At 37.9% G+C, this 24,757-nt stretch overlaps 2 protein-coding genes across 9 annotated transcripts in view; both read left to right on the top strand.

Annotated features, from left to right (window-relative positions):
* The window catches only part of SNX2 (sorting nexin 2), a 28,740-nt gene extending 14,833 nt beyond the window's left edge, over window positions 1-13,907 (top strand). For both annotated transcript variants that reach the window (XM_085043207.1, XM_085043208.1), the window contains 12 exons: window positions 1,177-1,243; window positions 1,453-1,496; window positions 1,578-1,719; window positions 3,588-3,666; window positions 4,876-4,951; window positions 6,205-6,318; window positions 6,547-6,640; window positions 8,444-8,649; window positions 9,696-9,839; window positions 12,380-12,460; window positions 12,565-12,636; window positions 13,421-13,907. In XM_085043207.1, the coding sequence (XP_084899333.1) occupies window positions 1,177-1,243; window positions 1,453-1,496; window positions 1,578-1,719; window positions 3,588-3,666; window positions 4,876-4,951; window positions 6,205-6,318; window positions 6,547-6,640; window positions 8,444-8,649; window positions 9,696-9,839; window positions 12,380-12,460; window positions 12,565-12,636; window positions 13,421-13,471 (1,170 nt within the window). In that variant the 3' untranslated portion in view covers window positions 13,472-13,907. The remainder of the gene's footprint in view (window positions 1-1,176; window positions 1,244-1,452; window positions 1,497-1,577; window positions 1,720-3,587; window positions 3,667-4,875; window positions 4,952-6,204; window positions 6,319-6,546; window positions 6,641-8,443; window positions 8,650-9,695; window positions 9,840-12,379; window positions 12,461-12,564; window positions 12,637-13,420) is intronic.
* Window positions 13,908-20,543: 6,636 nt separating this feature from the next.
* Window positions 20,544-24,757, top strand: part of SNX24 (sorting nexin 24) — an 89,581-nt gene continuing 85,367 nt past the window's right edge. For 3 of the 7 annotated variants that reach the window (XM_085043585.1, XM_085043588.1, XM_085043587.1), the window contains exon 1: window positions 20,544-20,674. In XM_085043585.1, coding sequence (XP_084899711.1) covers window positions 20,615-20,674 — 60 coding nt within the window. In that variant the 5' untranslated portion in view covers window positions 20,544-20,614. Of the gene's footprint in view, window positions 20,680-24,757 lie in introns of all 7 variants that reach the window. The other 4 variants (XM_085043586.1, XM_085043589.1, XM_085043590.1 and 1 more) reach the window with 2 other exon arrangements.

Consider the following 24,757-nt stretch of genomic DNA (forward strand, 5'->3'; position numbering starts at 1 on the left):
TTTAAAATGCCACTTCCAAATGTTGACTCATGGCATCTTTCCGTTTTATTTTGCAAAAAAAGGTTAGTGTGAATTTGACTCACGAAAATACCGTAAGAATTCACTACTGAGGTGATTATATTGTAGGTGTGTAGTGTGAGGAGTAAGAAGTTCTGTTCCTTCAGAATAGTATTTGAAAAATGTATGTGGGAGTAAGCTGTGAGCTTGATACATGAGAAATGTTATTAATGTAAAATAACTTACTAACATGTTACAGTTTCAACTTGTATTTCTGAAGCTGTTCATAGCGTGGTAATTGAAGAAGCACTTTATAGCCTTATCCTGTATGCTAACAAACAGCCAAGGATAATATTCTAAACGTTGCTGTTTACGTTTGGTGCTCCAATCTAAGCCTGGACATTGCTGAATGCTATTCATTCAGGAGAGTTCTCTTACTTTGCAAACAACACTTACCTGTGACTCAATCATGCCTGCTTCCTCAGATACCGCATGATGACTTTTGATTCTGATTTTGCCCCCTTCAGCCCTGGTACACTGTCCCTTCTGCCATGATGTTTCTTAAGATCTCTTTTTTTTATCAAACTTATGTATAGTACATGAAAGATTACAAAATACTGGAAGAATAAAACTCAAAGTATCAGAAAATTTTTGATCTGTTGCTTCTCCCTTCCCAAACTGTTCTGCGACAGATACCATTAATGAAAAGGAACATCTCTCCTTTGATTAGAAGCACATAGAAACGTTGCATATGAGAGTGTTTGTGAACCACTGCTGTGTCTGCTGGCACTGTAGGTGATACAGTGAACTAAGTCATGAACTAAGACCCTAAGTCTGCGGTACTAAAAGCTTTTCCAGTAGGGCTTAAAACTGAAATCACAGGCTTATTTAGTTTGGAAAAGACCTTTAGGACCATTGAGTCCAACTGCAAACTTCGCACTACCAAATTTACCATATGAACTTTGTTTCAGTTACAGTCAGTGTTAGAAAGTATATTAACATTGGAGACTGGAAATGTTTTATAATTAGTCAAACATACTGACTTTTTCTCCTCCTTCTTCTATTTCCTTATCCTTGTAGAGAAGATATTACAGACATACAGATATTCCTCTATATCTTTATCCTATACATAAAATGGATGCCTCTTACCTTGTTAAATGTTGTGTATCTTTTTCCTAGATTGAAGAGGAAGCAAATGGAGATTTGTTTGATATAGAAATCAATGTATCAGACCCAGAGAAAGTTGGTAAGCTCCTTGAACCTAGAATTTCAGATGGTAGACTGTCTTATTCCTTGGAGACTATTCTTAGATTTTAACATTATTTCCTCTTCAGTTTTTCTTTAGTAGTTTTTACTATCTAAATGGAAATCTATTTAATGTATATTTTGGAATAAAAAGTGTATGGCAGGATTATAATACCTTGCCCTGGGATAAGTATTTTAATTTTCTTACAGGAGATGGCATGAATGCTTATATGGCATACAGAGTAACAACAAAGGTAACTAGTGCAAGAAAAATTTGTGAATATTTGCATCATAGCTGAGATGAATCAGTAATTCACAACAATTTTTTTTTTAAGACATCACTTTCAATATTCCACAAAAATGAATTCTCTGTTAAAAGAAGATTCAGTGATTTCCTTGGCCTGCACAGCAAATTAGCAACAAAATACATGCATATTGGTTATATTGTGCCTCCAGCTCCAGAAAAAAGTATTGTAGGTAAGTGCATTTCCAATAAAGTGACACTTCAGTACTGTAATCCAAATTACTTTTCTGCATAAATACTGCTTACTTCTTCTCAGGTGGTCTAAATGTTCTTTGCATTCTGTATTTTCAAAAAGTTTGGGTTAAATTGGAAATTTATGTAGCAGCCTCTTCCTAATTCAGACCAGTGTTGATAATTAGAAGGATATGTCTTAATGCATGGCCTTGTGTTTCTTCTCTATGGTTCATTGCTGTTGCCCTTAAAGAGATCATTATTCTACCAAAACAAAGATGTTAAAAGAAAGTGTAATTTAAGTTGAGCTGTTATCAAGTGCCTGCAATATATAGAGCTCCATACATAATCCACCTCTCTCAAACTTCTGTTTGTTTTTTTTGGTCATGGTGAATGCAAAACCTCTCATAAATTTTGCAAAGTTTTAATGCAAAAAATCACTTTTAAGTGATGCTAGTCTTCATTAATCCCTTGAAGGATCAGATCCTTTCTCTGTGAGCTAAGAAACATGCCTGATGCATTAAAACAACTTCAGTTTTGTGATCTCTAAGTAGTAGATGTTTTTTCAAAATAGCTAAATATTTAAAACAGTAAAGCCTGTTGAAGACTTTTGTGTTACTCCTATAAATAAGTGATTTGAGTCTAAAATGTTGTTTGATATGTAGGCAATGGCAGGACTTCTTTTTCAGTAGTTTAGTCTGTAAAGCTAATCAGAGCAGCAGCTTTTTGTGTAAGTAGGAGTAGGCAGGCTGGGTAGATGTAGGCAGCAGAACAAATTTATGGATTTAGTTACAGTGTACTGTGTAGAATACCTTTGAAAAAAATATCAGATTTATTTTCATCATATTGCAGAGAAGGGAAAAACTAAGGCTTCACTGAGAGATTAAGGGTTCCTTCTTGTTCCTGTAAGGCTTTGCTGCTTCTGTCCTCCAGGGGTTACTGTGTGAAACTTCTAAGGCCAGGAGGGAGATTGGGTGAGGAACTTTGAGAACAGTTGACCTGACAGATCAGTGAGTACATAGTTAGAATCTCAGAACTTCTAGCTGAAGAAGCACAGAAGGAAGAGATAAGAAATATACTATAGCTGGAAATCAGATGTCTGGACTGTATAATAAAACCTTTCCTGTTTTTTTAGGAAATAAGAATAATTATGAACATCCAGTGTTTCATGGTGTTTTTAATGGGACTTGGGTTGCTAAACACCTCAAGTTTAGGTCTTTAGCATGAGAAATAGTGACTTCAGTCTGACTGTTTTAGACTTCTTCTGTTGCTGAGGTTGAATGTATTTCCCATGCCATGACATGTCAATAACGGGGTGCCACTGTTGTCTTGGCAGAAGCACTGTAAAGCTGCACACGTTTTACTCAGCTGATTTTATTCTCCTTTCACTTCAGTTCAGAATTCTGAGAACTTGTTAGTTTGCCTTAGTTAATTAAGAAACTATTAGTTGTAGAACTTAAAAAAAAACAGTGGAATGAAAATAATGGTGGTAAGCTTAACAGTGAATAGGCCTATAACCTGAGTTACATTTTTGTATTGTGCCTTATATGGCTGACTGTTTTCTTTTTCTGAGCATGAGTTGCCAGTAAGACTCTGATAGGCATTTCGATTGTTTTCATAAATGCAAGTTAACCTAGTTTTACTTCACTATTAGTCACAATTAATGTTACAGGAAATTGACTTTTTCACAGAGCTGCTTCCACAAAACCATGCAGCATGCAGTGTTGATTTTTTTAAATGTTCCTATGTAGTGCTTTTCATTGTAATTTGATTTAAATATGTAAACTTAGGTGAGCCTTATATTCTAATCACATCAGTTATGTTAATGATTTATCTGTGATAAAATCAATATGATGCCATTTCCTTCAAGGCATGACCAAGGTTAAAGTAGGCAAAGAAGATTCTTCATCTACTGAATTTGTAGAGAAAAGAAGAGCAGCTCTGGAAAGGTAATGTGTGTGTCTAACTAAATTTTTTTTAGGCTCAGAATTACTTGTAATATACTATGTGGGGTCTCTAATTGGAGCACTGGTGATCTGTACTTAAATGAATTCCAGGGACTGTATACAGCTGTCAAATTTTTGTGTAGAAATTTAATAATTCCCATTAATAACAGGAACTGTAGCCCTATTCATAAAAATGATTATAGCTAACTTGTTTCAAGCTTAAAATTGAGATTACAGAGTTTCAGTATGTAAAACTACCTTTATCAGCTTGAGTAGACATTTTGCAATTAAGGAATTGAAGCACTTACAGCAATATATTTGTTCCATAGCAAATCATCTGTTGGGCAGGAAAGCGGGTGAAGAGACCTTCAGTCATTTGAAAGTAAAATGGCCTTCCGATGATGTGTATTGATGACATTGATGTGACTTGCTGAATTTTGGCATAAGAGATACTGGATCTCTGTCACCTAGCACTGATACACAGCTGATACTGTTCAAGTATCTTTGTCAGGGAAGGGTTCTACCCCAGTATACTGCCGCATTAACCTTAACTTGTACTTCATATTGAACATGAAACAAGGGAAGGAAGTTGAACAGTCTAATGTGTAAAATAATTTTACTGCAGTCCTTACCTTCTTTAGGAAGAAAAATAAGAATCTGGTGGTCATACCTAATGGAGGATGGGTAAAAAATTACACTTGAGATCTAAGCAGAAGTGCAAAAAAAAAAAAAAAAAGGTGTTGCAATGGATTTTACTTGTGTGTATATAAGTCCTTTAGAACTAAATGGGTTGAAGACTGTAGTCTGTCTAGCATATAAATAGTTTATACCTAGATCATAATCAAGTCACTTGTCCAAGATTTCCTATAATTCTAAAATAAATCATCCAGAATTACCTGTTGTGAAAAGCCTGTCCACTGCACAAAATGTTTAAACAAGCTCATTTTTTTTTCTGGCATAAACTGGATGTTATTAAAGGAGGAAGTCTTAACTCAGCTGTTGAAAATAAGTATATCATTTTACCACTGTGCAACATACAAATATGGCAGGTCCTACCATAAGGAGTTTCTGGTGTAAACAAACTGTGTAATGAAACACTGCCCAACCTTTAATAGGTTATGTTGTGGTATGGAGTGCATGACACTGCATTATGTTCAGTCAGGCACATCAAATCTGTTCTGTTTCCTAATATTTTAATGTTTAAAATCATAGGTATCTGCAACGAACAGTAAAACACCCAACCTTGCTACAGGATCCGGATTTGAGACAATTCCTGGAAAGTTCTGAGGTATTTAAGTACTTTTAACTTCTCTTATTTGTTTCTAGATATGATAACCTACCAAGCAATAGATTCACTTTGTACTGAGAGCTAATCCCCTAAATTAATATGAAATCAAATTGGATTATATCCTTCATGGGACAAAATGGCAGAGGCTACTTAGATAATGGTGTGCCTCTGGGTCTGGTAAAACTTAGAGTGGTAGTGACAAAAAGCTGTTTGCTGTACAGAGACTTCTCAAGCGAGTTGGTCTTTTCAGTTCTGATGTTACTAATTGTTAAGTAAGATCTAGAATTAAACTGTCTTGGAGGCAGCTCTCTTGCCTCTAGGAGTTCAGCCTGAGGTGTATTGGTAGGACAACGTGAAACTGCTAGCAATGCTTCTGGCCAGGCAAAGTATTTTGTGAATAAGGACTTCAGTCCTTATTAATCTGTAATGTTAATCTGGTTCCTTTCACATTATTAAATATATTGTTAAAGATACATAATATCTCTTTATAAATGTGCATGGTGGTTTCACTCCATGAATAGTGAGCTGTGTTTTGGCTAATGTCAGTATCTTAGTTATACTAATAAGTCACAGAGGCCTCCCTACTGACAAAAGCATCAATAGATAACTTACAGTGGGTTTGTCAATGCTGCTGACAGATGAAACACCACATGAAGGGTAAATGGTCTGACATAGGGGCCACCTTGTATAGCATATTCAATCTAGCCTGAATAATCGTATCAATAAATTTAAAGTTTGTTAATTTAACTCTAAGGATTTCTCAGTATCTAAGCAGATAACACAGTTCTCTTGATACGCTTGAGGTACATTTATAGTCTTATATTGGAAAGTAAATATCATCAACCTTATATTATCAGTATGCAGTGCATGTCTTGCATAACAATTAAACATTTCACAGAATTTCTTTTGTCTAATTTGTTGTAAATCTAAGCTTTTCTGTTCTTGTAGTGGCAGTTTGTTCATTGTAGCATATAGGTGGCCATTTAGGACACTTGGCTAGTTCATAACAGCTTTGGACAAGTGGGTTGTTTGTTCCATTTAAATGTAAAGATGTAGAAGAAAAGTAAATAGTCTATATTTTTAAGTTTTCCTCTTGAGAATGTAAAAGTAGTAAATTTGAGAAATTAGATTCCACTATATTGAAACACACAGGAGTAAAGAAAACACTATATCCTTTTCTTTCCCCCTTGTGCCCAGTTAAACCTCCATCCTTTTAACCAGTCTGTTTGCCCTTATTTGTCATTCAATTCCAGCTGCCGAGAGCGGTTAACACCCAGGCTCTGAGTGGAGCAGGAATATTGAGGATGGTGAACAAGGCTGCCGACGCTGTCAACAAAATGACAATCAAGATGAATGAATCGGATGCAGTAAGAGCTGATTTTTCGGCTTGAATAATGAGATGAATTAATGAGCCTCAACAATTGCATTTTAAAGCTGTAGAAGTAGAAAATGGGTTATTAATTTGCTTATTGGCTTGAATTCTTTAGCTGTATCAGTTGACCACCCTGGCAGCACCTGGATAATTTGCTTCTTTAGAACCAGAGATGTTGTTGGTAATCTAATTTGTAATGCTTGACTCTTTCATCTCTTGTCAGTGGTTTGAAGAAAAACAGCAGCAATTTGAGAATCTGGATCAGCAACTTAGGAAGCTTCATGCCAGTGTTGAAGCATTAGTCTGCCACCGAAAAGGTAACTTTGCTTTTGCGTAATTGTATGAACCTTAGGAAATGATGATGAAAGAAGAGCTCAGCATGTCAGAGCTCTTAGCTAAAGTAGTTAGACAATGTATTTCAGTGCAAAAATCTTCTAATTGTATATTTTATATATATATATATTTTATTTTAAACTGCTCTAGTATTTTTGTATATTTGTCTCTAATTTTAAATTCAGCCAGAGTATCTATCATTCCTGGAGTTACTATAATGATTTAACATATTTTTTGTCCCTTGAACAGTTCTATTACCACACCTAGCAAGTGATTCTACAGCAGTAGACATCCATAAATTTACCTTTAGGTCTCATGTCAAGAGTAATTTCTTTTTGAAAAAAAAGTGGCTGCATAAATCCATTTAAACACCTTTTGGTTCAGTATGGTTCTGTTAACTGAGTTTAAGTGCTTACACAGGAATTTGCTGTTCTTAATTTGGTCTGCATAGTGATATACCCTCAAGCTGTTTTTAAAGTAAACTTCTGGGAAGATAAGTAGTCACAGAATATCAGCTTTTTGTTTGCTTATTTTAGATATAAGCAAAGCCTGTAAGTTTACATTGTAATAACCTGTGCTGCTTTTTGTCAAAGATGAATTTTCATCAGATTATTAAAAAAACAAAAACCACCTCAAACAAACCACAATTTTGAATTTGTAGCTCAAGGAAGACCATAAGTGTGCTTTCTGGCAATAATGTATTATGTTAAAATATGGGCTCACCTTTGAGCTTTTCCAAAAGCACATGAAAATGTCATAAGTTGCTTTTCCGTAATGAAAATGTCATAAGTTGCTTTTTCATAATTCTAATTAAGAATTGTTCTCTGTAGTAAAAATATCTTTAGCGACCTATCCTTAAAGCTAAGTGGTATTTCAGAAGTAATGGAAAATGGAAATCCTTATTTACAGTTGATTTGACACCTTGTAGATTTGAAGAGGTATTGGTTTGTTGGATTTTTTGTAAAAGTTGTGTTTAAATTGTAAAAGTTTTAAATATCTGAAGACAGTTTCCTTCTGCAATCACTTCTGGTGTTCTGATGGTTCTGCAGGAGCAGCACAGTTGCAAACAAACCTGAAGTAATTTGGACTTTACTATTTGTACAAGGTCCTTCATAGAAATGAACTTTGTACAGGATTACTTACATGGGATTTGAGACAATTGCACCAATATTTGCTAATAAATGAGGTCGAAACTTTCACAGATGCTGATATGTGAGGTTTGTTTGGTTTTTTATTTTAAGGCATGTCAGAATGTGGCAATATATTACAGTATGCACACATAAAAGTTATTTGAAGTCTATAAAACAGTCCAACAGAAATAAATTCCACTCAAGGGAGTGGTGGTTTTGTGAAAATGTTAGGTTTTATTCTGCTCTGGACTAAATGTAAAAACTGCACTGTAAACCCGTTAAAAGTGTTCTGAATTTGCTCTGTAGGTGACTTGGCTTTTGTCACTTGGCTTTTGTGGGTTTGCATTTTCTCTGAAGTAGGCAGTTAGATATTACTGAAGTGGTTTTTCTTCATGTCTTTTTCTAGGCAGAGGAAGTATAACATTAATAGACTTGGCAAAGCATTTACCGATTGAGAGATTTTTGCATAGGAGTCTTTTTCCTAAATGTGCTTTCATTGTGATGTCCTTGTGTATCTTATTGTTATCCTTAGCTTCTTTTTTTCAGTTGATGAAGTTAAACCTCTGCTCCATTTCAACCCTCTACTCCACTGATCTATGCCACAGAGTAATACAACAAATTAACTACATCATGCTGAACATTACTCCTGTGTTTCAGAGCTTTCAGCCAACACTGCTGCCTTTGCTAAAAGTGCTGCCATGTTAGGTAACTCGGAGGACCACACTGCTCTGTCTAGAGCTTTGTCTCAGCTTGCGGAGGTTGAGGAGAAGATAGATCAATTGCATCAAGAACAAGCTTTTGCTGATTTCTATGTGTTCTCAGAACTGCTTGGGGATTACATTCGTCTGATTGCTGCAGTAAAAGTGAGTTCTAGGAAAAATACTGATTTTGTGTTTAAAATTACATTCCTCAGCTTAGAAATTTAGTGTAAATGAATGTATTTGCTCATGTAACACAATCTAAGTTTTTGCCTGATGTTCTAGCTGAGTAAAGTGAAAGCATACGTGGTCTGTTACTCCAGTGATAAAAATGGCTGTGATCAAAAATGTGAATGGAGTGGTAAGATCCAGAGAAAATGCAAATCTGCTTTGAGCAGCACTGATTTTGTACAGTATTTGGGGATATTGTACTGTACAGTGTCTAAGGATACCATGCCTGTTTCTTTCCGATTACTTACTGTTACAATAAGCATACATAAATGTTCAAGAACATAATTTGGCTATATTTGGGAGATAGCCAGTAATGTCTTTAAATAAGAAAAAAACAATTTGTGGATCTACATCTCTTGAAAGAAAATATTTAATTTAGGTGTAAGTTATACTGCACAGCATAATTAGGTTTAGACTTGAGAATGAGTATCTGTGAATTCTGTCCAGAAATACCTTGAACCTGCCAGGTTATTAGAAGTATATGTTTTTCTTTTTACTTTTTCTCTTTTCTTTTTTTTTCCTTTTTTTTTTTTAATATGTGTACATTTTTTCTTTTGCCTTAGTCCATTGCTAACAAAAGCATGTTGCTGAAAATGCATGTAATCCATATGGATGAACAGTTTGCTGGCATCTGCATTTAGAGAATTGACTGCATAATAGAGCACTTTGTGGTGGTTGTTTTGGTAGTGTTTTGAGAATAAGTAGTGTAAAATGATTTGGAGCCCTAAAGTGTCTGCTCTGAAAAGGGTTCTAGAATAGCCTGTCATTTTTGAAAGGTATTGAGCTGTGCAAGCATGATGTCAAGTGAATGCAATGTGTGGTAGACACACGAAGATTTCTTTGAGTATGCTACTTGTCCCAGCTTTATCATTATTATAAAAATAATAGAATTATAAAAATAATGGAATTATTTTTTCCTACTGGGAATTTAGATAGCTCTGGCAATTCCAGTTGTTTAATAAATGTGTCTGTTCTCACAGGGTGTGTTTGACCATCGAATGAAATGCTGGCAGAAGTGGCAAGATGCTCAGGTCACTTTACAAAAAAAACGTGAAGCTGAAGCAAAACTCCAACTTGCCAACAAACCTGATAAATTGCAGCAAGCTAAAGATGAGATAAAAGAGGTAATGTTATCAAACATTATTTTGGAGGTCAGACTTTCTGCATTGGCTCATTCATTCTGCATTAATGCTGCTTTACACCATTTTTATTTACAAATCACTTACTTTCTGTTTCTGAGATTTACTCTCTGTTTCTGAAATCGTTAAAAGGAATTTTTTAAAAATAATGACAGTGCAATTTTTACTCGTAAGATTTGTAAGACAGTTAATACTGTCTGTACAGAGTCTGGGAGATGGGAGGTGGGGAACATGGACATGTTAATGCTTTTGACTGTTAACAGCTCACTTGGATAGGCAGAGGAGCATCTCTGGGTTTCTAAAGCAAGATGACTTGGGTAAATCCAAGGACAATTAATAGAGAACTATTCCCATGTTTTGCTTATATATGCAGTTTTTCTACCCATATATATGTGCATGTATATATGGTGTAATTTCAGTAAAAATAAATCTAACATGTTGAAGTGTCATAATTTATACACTTTTTCTATCATGCTTCACTAAGGAAATTGAAGAGGTAGGACAACTTAATTATTTAACACTAATGCATTCGAAGTATGCTCTAGTACTCTCCCATTAAATAATGGAAGAACATTATTGCAGATTTCAAGCTCTTTTACACAGTTGCTTTGTTTGGCTTCCTCATTCGTCACTAACCACATGCTCCTTTGTTCTTTTTGCCCTTTGATATATTTCACCTACGGTATTGAAATTACTCATTAACTTGACTTTCTTTTCCTTAAAAATGTCCTTTTTTTTACAAAGAAAAACTTAGTGTTACTCTTGTGTGACCACATTCTTGTTGATTGCCTCTCTTGATGTTACCCATCCATTCACAATAAATATCTTGATTACTGGTAATAGTGGGAAATAGTGATCCTTTCCCAGTCCCAATATTAAAATAATTGGCTTTTTCTCTGAAGGAATTATTTTTTCTGCTTTATTGGTTGATTAGAGAAGGTTTTTAGTAAACCCACAGTTTAATGTGCCAATTGAAAGTTCTCACTGCCACTGAAATGTGTTCAGAGTTGCTGAATTCTGTAATAGTGGACCCTCTAGCAGAGGAATTGCAAAGTAGAAGCCTAAGCATCCATGACTCAGGGGGACTTTTTTTGTGGATAAAGGGACAAAGAACAGTCGGAGAAATACCTTATTTGATGAGAAATTTCTCCTTGTCAGATACTACAAAATGACAAACCGTTATCCAATGATGATTTACATAGGACCTGGGATTTGAGCATGATGAAGCTAAAATGTTGAATTCATTAGGCCTTTCATTTCCCAGAAATCTCAGGCACCTCTGTGGTGAATGCTGTGGATATGAAGGCATGGGCAGTCTTAAACTATCTTTCCTTAGCTCTGTTTTATGGCATTTCATTTATTAGATTACTCTTCAGGCTGATCTTCCATGAAGAACATCTTCTTATGACTCACTAAATAGCTTCCTAATGTATATCTGAAAGGCCAGCAAGGGGACTGTGAATAAATATAAACCAAAAATATAAATATGGAGATGTTTATTGGAACATGGATGATATTTATCTCAGATTACAGTAGTAACTTGACACTGTATCACAAAATACTTTTGTAAGTAGGGCCACTGTATTATTAACTAGAAGATGCTAATTGAAGCATGTTGCTTCCCTGCTGCTTTTTTCTGGGGAAGATAAATGTTACTGAATGCATTGATACATTGAGATTAACAGATACAGTTGCATTTCAAAGAAATGCTAGCCTGAGTGTGAGGCTCTCAGTTTATCTACACAACGAGCTTAAATTTAACAATGTAATAGGTGTGTAAAAGCAGTTACAGGGCAGTGTAGATGCTGATGGTCCCTTCTTGTCTAACTGGATGTCTTTTCTCAGAAACTAACGTCAAACAGCTAGTATCATATATTGTTATGCCATGCTCCAAATATGGCAAAACCCTGTAAGAAACATCTCTTCCTCTGAATGTTCCTCTAGCGATCTTCTTACCTGCAATAACTTTTCTCCTCCTGCTTTATATGAAAACAGTTGCCACTGAAAAAGAAGGCTTGTGCTTTGGAAAGCTGATAAATACATCCTCAGTAGCTTGTCATTTGCAGCAGAAATATGATAGAGATACTCATATGCTTGACCAGAGGCAGAATGTAGGGTTAGGAAAGTACGAGAAACTAACCTGAGACTTTTCCAAGCTTGATTGAACAGGTTTAGGTTCTTTTGTATGAAGTTTGTAAAGGGAATAGCAAGTACAGCCTTAGAGATGCATTTTGTTTTCTAAAGAATATTTTTAAAATGTTAGTAAATGTTCTTAATAGCAGTACTAAGTTATTTTTACATCTTATCCACAGATAGCATTCCCTTAAAGATACTGTTGTTGTAACTGATTTTATGACACTCTATAACACAAATTTGAAATTGTTATTGTAAGAGCTTCTTTTAAATAGGCCAAAAAAATCAAATAGGTCCTTTTAAGTGACTATCAGTGTGCTAAAAAAGTTCAGATACTCATAGACTGAATGGACAAAACAAAATCTTACCTCTGTATGTCTTTCCTTTGCCAGTGGGAGACAAAAGTTCAGCAAGGGGAAAAAGATTTTGAACAGATCTCCAAAACCATTCGCAAGGAAGTGGGAAGATTTGAGGCATGTATAATTTTGTCCAAGTAAATGACAGTTCTACTGTAGATAATACTGACATTCCAAGTAAAATGTGTTAAGTTAATATTCCATAATTTATTTGTTAACAGAAGGAACGAGTGAAAGACTTTAAAACTGTTATTATCGAGTACTTAGAGTCGTTAGTGCAAACACAACAGCAGGTAAGATAAATTTTAAGTTTTGTACAAGTTATATTTAATACATTTTATATTAGGTTATTTAGAAAAATATCAGCTTTAAGCACAGCAGTTTCTAAAACATTAATAGCTACTAGTCTGTACTGTATTGGAGAATGACATGATGATTGCAGTTTCCCAGCCCTTGCACAGCTGTAATTCAGTGAAGCAAGGGAGAAGCTCCTTTTGGGATATAGGCAAGCGGAGGGTCTCGTCATCTTCTCAAACTGAATTAGTACTTTCACTTGGAGATTGGAGCAAATTCTCATCAATATGTATGTACACTTACTGAAGAGACTTGGATTCTGATATGTTTGTTGCTCTTTTTAAAGAGTAAAAAATATTGTTGAATATAGGAAAGCATTAAAACAGTTTCCAGCATCTGAGAAGTAGGCCTTGTTACCAGAAAAGTCTCTGGGCTCTTTCTTCTGTTTATTCTGGGAATATAACCCTCCAGCTTTGCTTAAATAAAAAAACTCAAAAACCCAATATCCTTGGAGGTAAGAATAAGTGACTGCTGTAAGAATAAGAAAAAATCTGTATAATTGTATTCTGTAGCATTGTGTTCAACATGTTGTAACATATTTATAGCTATGAGAGGATTTGTATATTTATTACTTGTGGGTTTTTTGCACTATATAAAAATGTGAATGAACAGGTACCTATGTTCTTACTTTGTCTGCTGGAAGCAAATTTACTACAAGAGGAGGTAGGTATGTTTGTTTTCCAACATTTAGTACTTAATGAATGATTTTCCCTTCTCTTCAAGCTAATAAAATACTGGGAGGCATTCCTACCTGAAGCCAAAGCCATTGCCTAAAAGAAGAATATTCCAAATGGATTCTGGATGTTCGTCCTGGATAAAACTAAGTTCCACAGTGAAATAAATCACTTTAAATCATCCAAATAAACCACTATATATTTTATGAATTAACATGTGGCTTTTTTTATATACCACAGCATTTTATTAACAAGCTGCATGTCCTGACCCTCTTTGAAGTGGACTGTGGCATGATGTTCTGCAATACATTGCTGAATTGAACACTATTGTGTCTTAATACTTGCACTAAAATGTGCACTGCAAGGCCAGAAAGCTGATATTTTTGTTCTTTACAACACAGTGTTCTGTAGTATGTTTACCTGATCTTTATGAAATAAATTTAATTGCATTGATTAATGTTCACTCAAACATTCCTGTACAAAATCATGTTTTTGTGATTACTATAATAAAGGGATGTACCTTGTGAAACATTAAACACTCTGGGTTTGTGTCTGTAGATACTTACTGGTGTTCTTAAGAGTACCATTTGGAATAAATTGAGATATATCTAGGGCAAAAGCAACATTTAGTAGAGTGTCGGAGAAGGTATTAAAGATCCACAAACAATTATCTCTGGTAAACTGTTCTGGTTTTTTATTCTGAGTCTCTTCATTATGGGTGTTCTTTTCACTTGAAGTTATCACTGCCTTAGCAAAGTCTACTGTGTACTTATAGGGTCAAAAGACTGATGCTTGGGCAACAGACAGATGTAAACTGAAATCTCCTTTTTACAAAGCTTCTGCAGAGTTAAAATCACCTTCATGGTCAAACACTGATGTCCTACTGGACTGATACATTACATCAGTTGTATTCATTGGTCTCAGGATACAAAACTAAAAAAAAAAAAATCTTGCAGTAATTCTGGTAAGAAGTGAGGAAGAAAAGTGGGTAATTCAGCTGAGGTCCTGTCAGTTCTAAGTGCTAGCATTCTATTTGAATTTTCTTGAATAGAAAACACGTTTGAAGGCACTGGTTATACCTTCTGCAAGAAATCAGAACACGTAAGTATTTTTCTGAAATACACAGTATTAACATAGGATGTGTTGTCCTGTTTTTTTGTGATACACTGGGCTTGTTGATGTATTAGTATTAATGGAAGGTATTGATGTTAACAAGTTTTAGGCAAATGCTAATCATAAAAAAACAAGAAGCTGTTGCTCTCAGCTAATCATAAGACTGCAGGATAAACCCACGAATTTGTATTCTTTGGGGTCAAATATAAAGAAGCACATAATACCATTTCTGAACAGAATGGAAACCTCAATTCAACTAGGAGGTCATAATCTATTTTTACAACAAAGTTAGTGTAAACTTTACAGATTGGTGTTCCCTATTTCTCTACATACCTTTCTTGACTCAGTATTTCTAAGAGCTTTCAAGGAAACTAGAACAGAAAAAAACCCCACCACAATGTATCAAACCTTAATCAAGCATCTTTTTTAATGGTTGAATGCTAAAATCATAAGTTTGCAATACCTTATACACCAGTGTTTTTTCAGTCATTGATCTTAAAACTGCCTTTTGAAAAGCTCAAGTATGCAGGAGGTTTGTGATGAAGAAACTGATGCAGGCATAACACTGTTATGTACTTAACATGGGTTTGCTTGGTGCTAATGAAACTTGACCAGCAGCTCAATATTAAACTTCAGATACATACCACTCAAACTGAAAGTGATATTTCCAGAACTAAAACACACTGTTTGGACATGCAGAGATCAAAATGGGTAAACATACCCATTCGTGATCTTTTTTGTGCAAGTGCTTTGTCCAGCTTTCTTAGTGCTTGATTTCCTTTTGCTTCTATCATTGTCAGAATTAATTAGTATTATGGAACAGATTTCTTCTCTTTGTGACAAGAATGAGAAAGAACTTTCACGTTTGTCTGCTGGCAAGAATTAGTGTGACTGTCTATACCAGAGAACTGAAAACAAGAATGAGTTATAGAAGGTTTTTTCTTAAAACCAGACACCTTTTGGGGAACAAAAGGATAATGGCATTTCTAGAGTTCTGGGTTGGCTGCTAATACAAAGAATTTTAGAGATTTTTTTGCAGCACATGGTTACGTTGAATGGAAGATCCAGATCAGCTGTCACATTTGGCTAGCATAAAAGTCTTGTTGTTTCGAGATGTTTCAATGACCCTGAGATTGGCTCAGTTGGCTGATAACACCAAGGTTGTGGGTTCAATGCCCAGATGGGCCATATATTTAGGAGTTGGACTTGATGATGTTTGTGGGTTCCTTTCAACTCAGAATATCCTGTGATCTGGAAATTTATTTTGCTTATATTTCCCTGCATTATGAATATTGGAGGTTTGGTTACTGTCTTTCGTAGTATGACTAACATCCATGTTAGCAGATGTTTCTCAGTCCATGTGAATGGAGGTATTGCTGAGCTCTTTCCTCTGTGGAGCTCACTAGTAGATATTCTACTAAATTTAAGTGGTGTTTTTCATTAAAACTGCAAGACAATGTACCACAGAAGAATCACTAGTGTGAACAAAAAGTGAGTGTTTGCAAAATTATGAATTCAGTTTTTTTGTACTGTATGAAAGACAAGGTGCTATTGAATTCTAGTTTACCTTGTAGGTTAAAATAAAATGCAGGTGCTTGCAACAACTGAAAATCATCCACATTCTTCTATTGATCATGTCTATTGTCCTTTTTTAATTGAATATACATGACATGAAGTGGCTCAAATTTAAGACATTGTTTTGTCTTTCTTAAACTGATGTTCAGTGTACAATAAGTCTCTGATTCTTTAATCACTGTCCCTTTTAAAACAGAATATTCTGCTTTCCTATCAGTTATTCCTTCTACCTCTCCTAAGTTATTTCCCTCTGAAAGCCTCATATGGGAGTTTGTTTCAGCATTTGTGAATTTCATGCCCCAAATATGTCAGTTTCTTTCAAACTGTAGAGATGAGCTGCTGGCTGGTAGATTCTGTGCATTTAAGTGAACAGCCAACATCCACTAAAATTATGTGTACAGTGAAATTATTGTCTTAGCGAAAAACAAATAGGAAAAAAAACCCCAAAGCCTTTTATTTTTTTCTCTCCTTCCACTTTAGAGTAGAACAGGCTGTGTAATAATTTTAGTTTGTAACAAAATATGAGTCCATTACAAACACGTGAGGGAAAAAAGAGCAGTATTTTAACAGGTGAGAAGCTGAATTTTCAGGTTGTTCAGAATGTTGTTGCCTGCTATGGCAATTCTTCCCTTTTTTTTTTAAATTCTTGTCTTCCATAGTTGAATCAGTAGCATACTTGCTAATAAGCAAGTACACTAAGCAGTAGTGTACTTGACTTTACTGGTGAAGTTGTTCCTTTGTTGGTTTTCCTTCAAATCAATTAGGAAATGACTAATGGAGGGATGGAATAGAAAATAATCTAAATCTTTTTTTTTTTTGTCATTAAGAAAGAAGAGTACACAAAGCAGTTTAGGGAGAACCCTCCTAGCAGGATATTCATATGAAAAACAAGTAAAAGAAATACACAATGAAAATGGAAGGGCAAGAAAAGACCAGCAATAAACCATGTATCTATGGCTGAATTTTGCAAGTTGATGTAAAACCAGTTTCATAGCAACTGAAAAATTTACAAACTTAGGTTGTGATCTAATTAAGGACTGTCTTTTTTTGATCTGGCCTCTTCTTTTGACGTGTATTTTACTTATCAGTTTGATTAGGAGTTTTATATGGGTTTCTTTGCCTACTTCTATTCTGGAAACTAGCCATTCAGAAAGTCCTTGAATCTCCACCTTGAGAATTAGTGGAAAGTGATCTTTCAGATTTGCCTGTAATTATTCCTTTTTCTCTCCTGTGAATCATTCTAGCATGATGAATGCTAAATTCCCCCTCCTTGTATGAGGAAGTGCATAGTGACTATTTCAGAAAAAGAGAAACAACAGAAGTGGCCAACAAAGGGGTGGATTGATGATTCCTAGTTTCTGTAATCACGGAAGGTTATGGTAGAATCTGGTGACAGGTAACAGTTACAGCTGGAGGGAGTATATTACTCATTTATTTCACATGGTGGATCAAGGTAATTTAAGAATATTTCTTTTGTAATAGTCTTAAATTATCAGTACTTGATACTATTGATACCTGCAACAACACCAAGCACTGAAGACCAACACTTATATTTCTTAGAGTACTTTTGAGAGCCTGCTCAACCAATGAATTGGAAGATGGTCTAATGCTACCAGTAGACTTCAACCATTTTACGGTTTTGCTTTTAAGATTACTAACATAATTTTAATATGTGTTACACCCGTTCAAGTCAAGTTACATTTGAAATATATTCTTGCTTTGTGATTTGTAGGCAGCATTGTAACATTTGTGCAGTTAGCTTTCAACGACTAGAATCCTGGATGGTTTTGAACACACTTTGATAGCATTCTATGAACTAATGTTTCTTAAATTTTTGATCCTCAGTGTATTAGACAGAAAGACAATCCTTGGCCAGCCAGGCATGGGGAGAAATCCTTTTTTTTTCTTCAGATGTAACTTTAAAGATTAGCCAACTAATGATGATATATTGTGTAAATTAAGTATTTAACATTCCAAAACATATTGACGTATTTGAATTCAGCTCACCATGTAATCCTCCTGGTTCCTCTTGGCTGATGCACAGTCAAAAGTTCCATTATATTCTATTGAATTTGAAACCAGATTAATGTCTAAAACTTTTCTTCGTTAATAAGTTATATGATATTAAGGAGAAAAGTAGCTTTTTTTAATTATTGCTTATTAGGTTGCAAACAGCCACAAACAGTGCTCCTATGAAATTCTTCTACTGACTTACCATCAGCGTAAATGCATTATGGCACAAATGGTGTCCTGAGTAATCCCTCTGTTTTATATTGGGGGAAGAACAGAAGCTAAGCCTGTAGACTAGATTCTTAACTACAAAGTAACAGTAATGATAGCATGGTAATTATTATCTAGCATGCCCACATTTACTAGAGTGGTAAGACTATTATTATATGGCTAGTCTTTCCTTGGGATTGTTGTAATATCTATCAGGTAGGGGAATGGGATTTCATACATACCTTCCAGTCCAAGGACACAGTGGAGAGCACACGGGGACTGGAAACACTGCTCTTGTCACTACTACCCCAGAGTGCTGGGATTGTCCTGGTTGTCAGCAGTTCAGGACACTTGGCCCAGGAGCAGTGTTGTGCACAAAATAAATGCCTGAGGAGTATTTGGCTTTGATTTCAGATAATTTTTTAAATTTTGTTTTGTTACTTTGTTTTAGTTTAGCAAAGTAAACTAGTGTTAGTTTGCTTTAGTCTTGCTTTAAGTGAAATGATGTCTATTTTGTATTGAATCTTTCAAGGTCACAGATCTTTGCTTACAGCAAAATATAATTAAATTTGCCTTTCAGTAAAATAAACAAAAATGGAGGGGAAAGGATCTTGTCATGTTCCCCTCTCTGTCCCCTGTGCCACCAATCTAGAAAGAAAACAAACTGGTTTTCAAAACAAATTTCAGAAAGCTGATAGCTTAACCACAGACATCAGATAAATTTGTTTGCTGTCCATTTTTGAGGTATGGTTTTATACTTAAATCTACTTAGGCAAGATCAAACCCTCTGTACTCACGGATTTATCATGGTAGCTACTCTCTAAAAGATTAGTGAGAGTGTGAGGTTGTCTCAGGTAGTGCCTGAGACTCTCCAGGACTCTCATGGTAAGTTTCCAGATACGACCATCTAACACAGTGGCAATTTGTTGTCATTTTGCAGTGCTTCCAAATGGTTTGAAGCTTGGAGTTAGGAAATTTGTGTGAGGTTGAAGCATTTGCATGTGCCAACAGCATGACCTCCTAAATGCACTTGGTATTTACACCTTCTGTTTCTACCTCCATTGCTCTTTAAGCTTTCAAAACAGCTGCTTATTTGGAGGGTGAGAAGAATTTAATTTCTCCAGTGGCTAGGAGTCATCTACACTTCTCTAAAAGGGTTTGGTTTTCTCTCCTAAGTAATGAAGTTAAGAGGTGACTTCTTGGGAATACATGCAACACAGGCAACTTTCCTCACTGCTGCTTTCTTTTCCCCCTCTTGATTTCATATCTGTTCATAACAGGCACTACAAAAGGTGCTGCATTTGTTTGTTGACCAACCCAGCCATGGCACGAGACTGTGCTGTCATTCAGTGGGACCTTGATAGGCTGTAGAGTTGGGTGGTAAGAAACCAGATGGGGTTCAGTAAGGGCAAGTGTGGGGTGCTGCACCTGGGGAGGAATATCACCAAACACCAGCACAGGTCAGGGGCTGACCTACTGGAGACCAGCTCTGTAGAGAAGCACCTGGGAGTCTTGGTGGATGAAGGTGGATAATGAGCCGGCAGTGCCCTTTTGTCCAGGAAGGCCAATGGTGTCCTGGGCTGCATCAGGAAGAATGTGGCCAGCAGGTGGAGGGAGTTCCAGTGACAACACATCTGTAGTGTTATACTCAATTCTACTCTTGATACAAGCAAGACGAGGAACTACTGCAGAGGGTTCAGTGGAGGCCATAAAGATGATTAGGGATCTGGAGCATCTCTTACAAGGAGAGACTGTGGGAGCTGGGCCTGTTTAGCCTGGAGAAGACTGAGAGAGTGTCCCAACAATGCATACAAATATCTCAAAGGTGGGTGCCAAGAGGATGGTGTCAGACCTTTTTCAGTGTTGCCAGCAATAGTACGAGAAGTAAGGCCATAAACTAAAACACAAGAAATTCCACTTCAGCCTGAGGAAGAACTTCACACTGAGGGTGGCAGAGCACTGGAACAGGCTGCCCAAGGAGGGGCTGGAGTCTCCCCTCTCCCAGCTCACGTTCCTGTGTCACCTGCGTTAGGTGACCCTGCCTTGGCGTAGGGCTGGTCTGGATGATCTCCCGAGGTCCCCCAACCCCAGCAGTTCTGAGGGTCAGGTTTGGGCCGCAGTGTGAATTCAGGGCTGGATAAAGGAACCGCTCTGGAGGTTAGTTTTTCCCCGCGCTGTACCCACAGGACGCTTCGGTCAAACTCCGTCAGCTCGTCGGTTTGTTTGCAGCCCCGGGCGCGAGGGGCGGGCTGCCCGGCCCCGCCCCGCCGCGTGACTGGGAGCACGTGACCGGCGCGCAAATGGCGGCGGCGCCGCCGCGCTGAGGGGAGCCGGCATGGAGGTGTTCATCCCGTCCTTCCGATACGAGGAGAGCGAGCTGGAGCGGGGATACACGGTGAGGTGCGCCAGGGCGGGGCACGCCCGCGCCTCGGGGCGCCCGTGTGGCGGCGGCGAGCGGGGGCTGTGCCGGGGCAGGCATCAGCGTGCCGGGGCCGTCCTGCCCTCCGTGCCCAGGCCGTCCCTGAGCTGCCCTGCCCAGCCTTGCCCTGACCAGCGCAGCCCGTCCTTGTCCTGCCGGCTCTGCCCAGCTCTGCCCAGCCTTGTCCTGTTCTCTCTGCCCTGTCGAGCTTTGCCCTGTCTAACCCTGCCCATCCCAGCCTTGCTCTGTACGTCCCATCCCTGCCCTGCCTGTCCAGGACAGCCTTTCCATGCCCGTCCCTGCCCTGCTCCTCTCGGTCCCAGCCCGTCAAGCACCTGCTGCCCCACACGAGCTCTGTTCTGCGGGGCATCAGCGGCAGCGGCTGGTAGAGGCAGCTGCTCCCTTATCACTCGGCCCTGCTGGGAGAGGCACAGGCTGGATCCAGGTCTGGGCTGCTCAGAACAGAAGCTGAAGTGGGTTCAGTGCGGGCCAAACACGATGAAGGGACTGGAGCATGTTTTGCATGTGGAAAGGCTGAGAAGGCCAGGACTGCTCATCCTGGAGAAGGGACAGGGGCATCTCTTTAATGACATGATCTGAATGGAGAGATTGAGGGGGCCAGACTTCTTATTGGTGCCCAGTGACAGGAGCGGTGGCAGTGGGAAAACATCAGAATACAGGGAGCTAAGACAAGACTGGTTTGTTACCGTGAGGGTGGTCAAGCACTGGCATAGGTTGCCCAGAGGACTGTGCAATCTCCATCCTTGCATGTTCTCAAAATCTGCCTGGACACTGTCCTGAGTAGCATGCTGTGTAGTTGACCGTCCTTGAACAGGCAAGTTAGTCTGCAAAGTTTTTAGAGGTCCTTTTTGTTTTCACTAGTTTTCTCATCCCACAAAACTGTTGGACTGTAACACTTTCACATGTTGCTGGGTGGAGACAGGTGGACCAAAACTCAAGGTATTTGTCTCAAAGTAGGTATTCAAGGTTTGCTTCTTTTATTAAATATATTCATTCAGTAGCTTGGATGTATTGAGAAGTACTGTAAAAAAAATTGAATCCTGTGGAATTTCTAGAAGATTAATGTAAGCATAGTTCCATGAAGCAAGTTCATCTTCCTGATGATTAATGCTGCATATTGTTTGGTCCTTGCAACTAGCAAGTGTTTGCAAGCACTGCAAAAGGTGAACCACTTTAGATGCATTAACATGTGAGAGTAAGAGCATTAATATTTCTGCCTCTTGGGTGAACTTACATGTGACTCCCTACAATATATCTGTGTGATTCTGGGTACTTGGTTTTAAAACATTTTGACTGATTACAATAGCACAGACTGATCCCACCATGTCCTAGTTGAGGAGGCTAGTTGAAATGACAGAGTAATTTGTAAGATGTGCATATTACACAAATAGGATTTTTCGTAGTAATGTTTATTTTTAGTATTTGTTTTTAATGTGTTTCTGTTTCTTCAAGTGTAATCCTGTCTGTGAATCCTGCTAGGATTGTAGAGGATGTGTTGTGTTTTCTTTTTTTAATTTCATAAACATTAAGCTGTGTAAGCTTCAAAGAAATCAGAATTGAAACTATATATTTGTAGAAGTCTTTCAAGAAAATGATCCTGGAAGTGAACATGTTCTATTACGACACTGTTGATTGTTACAGCACTTTTCCTCTTGAGTCATGTACTGGTGGTGAGTCAGTCTTGTGGAACTGAAAGTTGCTGTAGTTCAGTAGATTTTGGTAGTTTTTCTTGCATGATTATTTTTCCATTTCAATCAGATGAGGGGATTCGTTACTACATCCCATGCAAAAATGATCATGCTTTATCCTGACCATGAAACTGTACAAGAAATCATAGCTAAAGTTGGTTTGGGTCAGGCATGCTTGTAGGAGAGGATATGAAAAACTGATAATAACATTGTGTTTTTCCTTTGTGTTTTAAAGAGGTTTTGCATGAGGAAGGCTTATGCCAATGTAATTGTCAATTTGTCATGTTGCTAAATGATTTGCATAGTTGTTGTTCCAAGCACAGGAATTCAAAGGGGTACACTGTATGTCCTCCCTCCAGCAAAACTGAGGTTAATGAAAGCTCTGGTACATTGCTCTGTATTAACTATGAGGATAATGTGTAGGCAGATATATTTACCATACATATTTACAATAGAAACTATTTTGCTTGAGCAACAAGGTGATGTCACTTGGATGTTTGGAGTTTGTGAATGTTTCTGTGTCCATACCACATCAGCTCTCAATCTTGTGACTTAAGAGCCAGGAGGTGTGGATTTGGAACTCTTTATGATTAAGTACATGTTTCACCAGTTCTGTGCTATCTATATCTGATGAATTAGAAAAGTTGAGTGAAGTAAGTGACACTGTGAACTATTACCTCTTTGAAATATAACCTGACTTGAATAATCCCAAGTTAAAGAGGATGGGTGCAATCCTGGACAAGTGCAGTCTTAGTAAAGTGTGGGGTTTATATTAAATTATATAGTCAATTCAATTTAAGTTAGTTTTCATCATTAGCTTTACAGTATTTAAATTTAAAACTGTTTGGTGATAAAGGTCAAAGAAGGTGTATTCCCAGTGAACACTACTGTCAGACTGATAACAATGGACAGGAAGAAGCTGTGCTACTTAACTTTTTTTGCTTCAGTCTTCACTTGCAGTCTCTTTTCCCACACTTTTTGAGTGGATGGACTGCAAGGCAGGGAATAGGGATGTAAATTACTTCCCCAATGTAAGAGATTATAAGGTTCATGAAGAACCTGAACATACTTAAATCTGTGGATCCTGATGAGATGCACACCAGAGTCCTAAGGGAATTGGCTGATGCAGTTACCAAGGCACTCTCCATATTTGAAAGGTCATGTGAAATCTCTGTAATTGGAAAAAAGTGGGAACATTGTACCCATTTTTAAAGAGCATAGAAAGGTGGACCCTTGGAACTACCAAGGTATCAGCCCCACCTCTGTGCCTGGGAATATCATGGAACAGATCCTCCTGGAAGCTCTGCTCAGGCACATGAAGGACAGGGAGGTGATTTGAGACAGCAGCATGGCTGCACCAAGGGTGAGCCCTGGCTGACCAACCCAATGGCCTTCTGTGATGGAGTGACTGTGTCAGTGGGTAAGGGAAGGGCAACAAATGTCGTTTCTCTGGGCTTCAGTAACGCCTTTGACATGGTTCACCACAGCATCCTCTGTAAATTGGAGAGATATGGATTCTGTGGGTCAACTGTTAGATACACAAGGATTTGGTTGGATGGTCACTTCCAGAGCATAAGGGTCAACAGCTCCAAGTCCCAATGGACAGCAGTGACAAGTGATGCCATCAGGGCTCTATACTGGGACCAGTGTTATTAAATATCTTCATTAATGACATAGACTAAAGGATCAAGTACACTGTCAGCACATTTGCAGGTGACACCAAGCTGAGTGATGCAGTGACACTCCTGAGGACAGGATGCTTTCCAGAGGGACCTGGACAAGCTCCAGAAGTGTGTCCATGGGAACTTATGAAATTCAAAAAGGCCAAGTGCAAGGTGCTGCACCTGGGTTGGGATAAACCCTGTTATCAATCCAGGCTGGTGGATGAAGGTATTGAGAACAGCCCTGCTGGAAGGACTTGGGGTGCTGGTGGATGAGAGGCTGGACATGACCCAGCCGTGTGCGCTGGCAGCCCAGAAAGCAAAACATGTCCTGGGCTTCATGCAAAGCAGTGTGGGCTGCAGGGGAGGGAGGGGATTCTGCCCCTCTGCTCTGCTCTGCTCTGGTGAGAGCCCACCTGGAAGGGGTCAGCTGCATCCAGCTCTGGGGTCCCTAACATGAGAGTGACTGTTGGAGTGAGTCCAGAGAAGGGCTACAAAAAATGGATCAGAGGGGATGGAACACTTTACTTACCTCTTTCAGTGAGGGAGGGCTAAGAGAGTTGGTGTGTTGAACCTGGAGAAGAGAGGGCTCCAGGGTTCCATTTTTGCAGTATATAAACGGGACTGTTAAGAAAGATGAGGAAAAGCTTTTTAGTAAGTCTTGTTGTGGTAGAACAATGAGCAGTGCT

Source organism: Lichenostomus cassidix, chromosome Z (genome assembly GCF_008360975.1).
Source record: "Lichenostomus cassidix isolate B80296 chromosome Z, HeHo_3.0, whole genome shotgun sequence".
Taxonomy (NCBI): Eukaryota; Metazoa; Chordata; class Aves; order Passeriformes; family Meliphagidae; genus Lichenostomus; species Lichenostomus cassidix.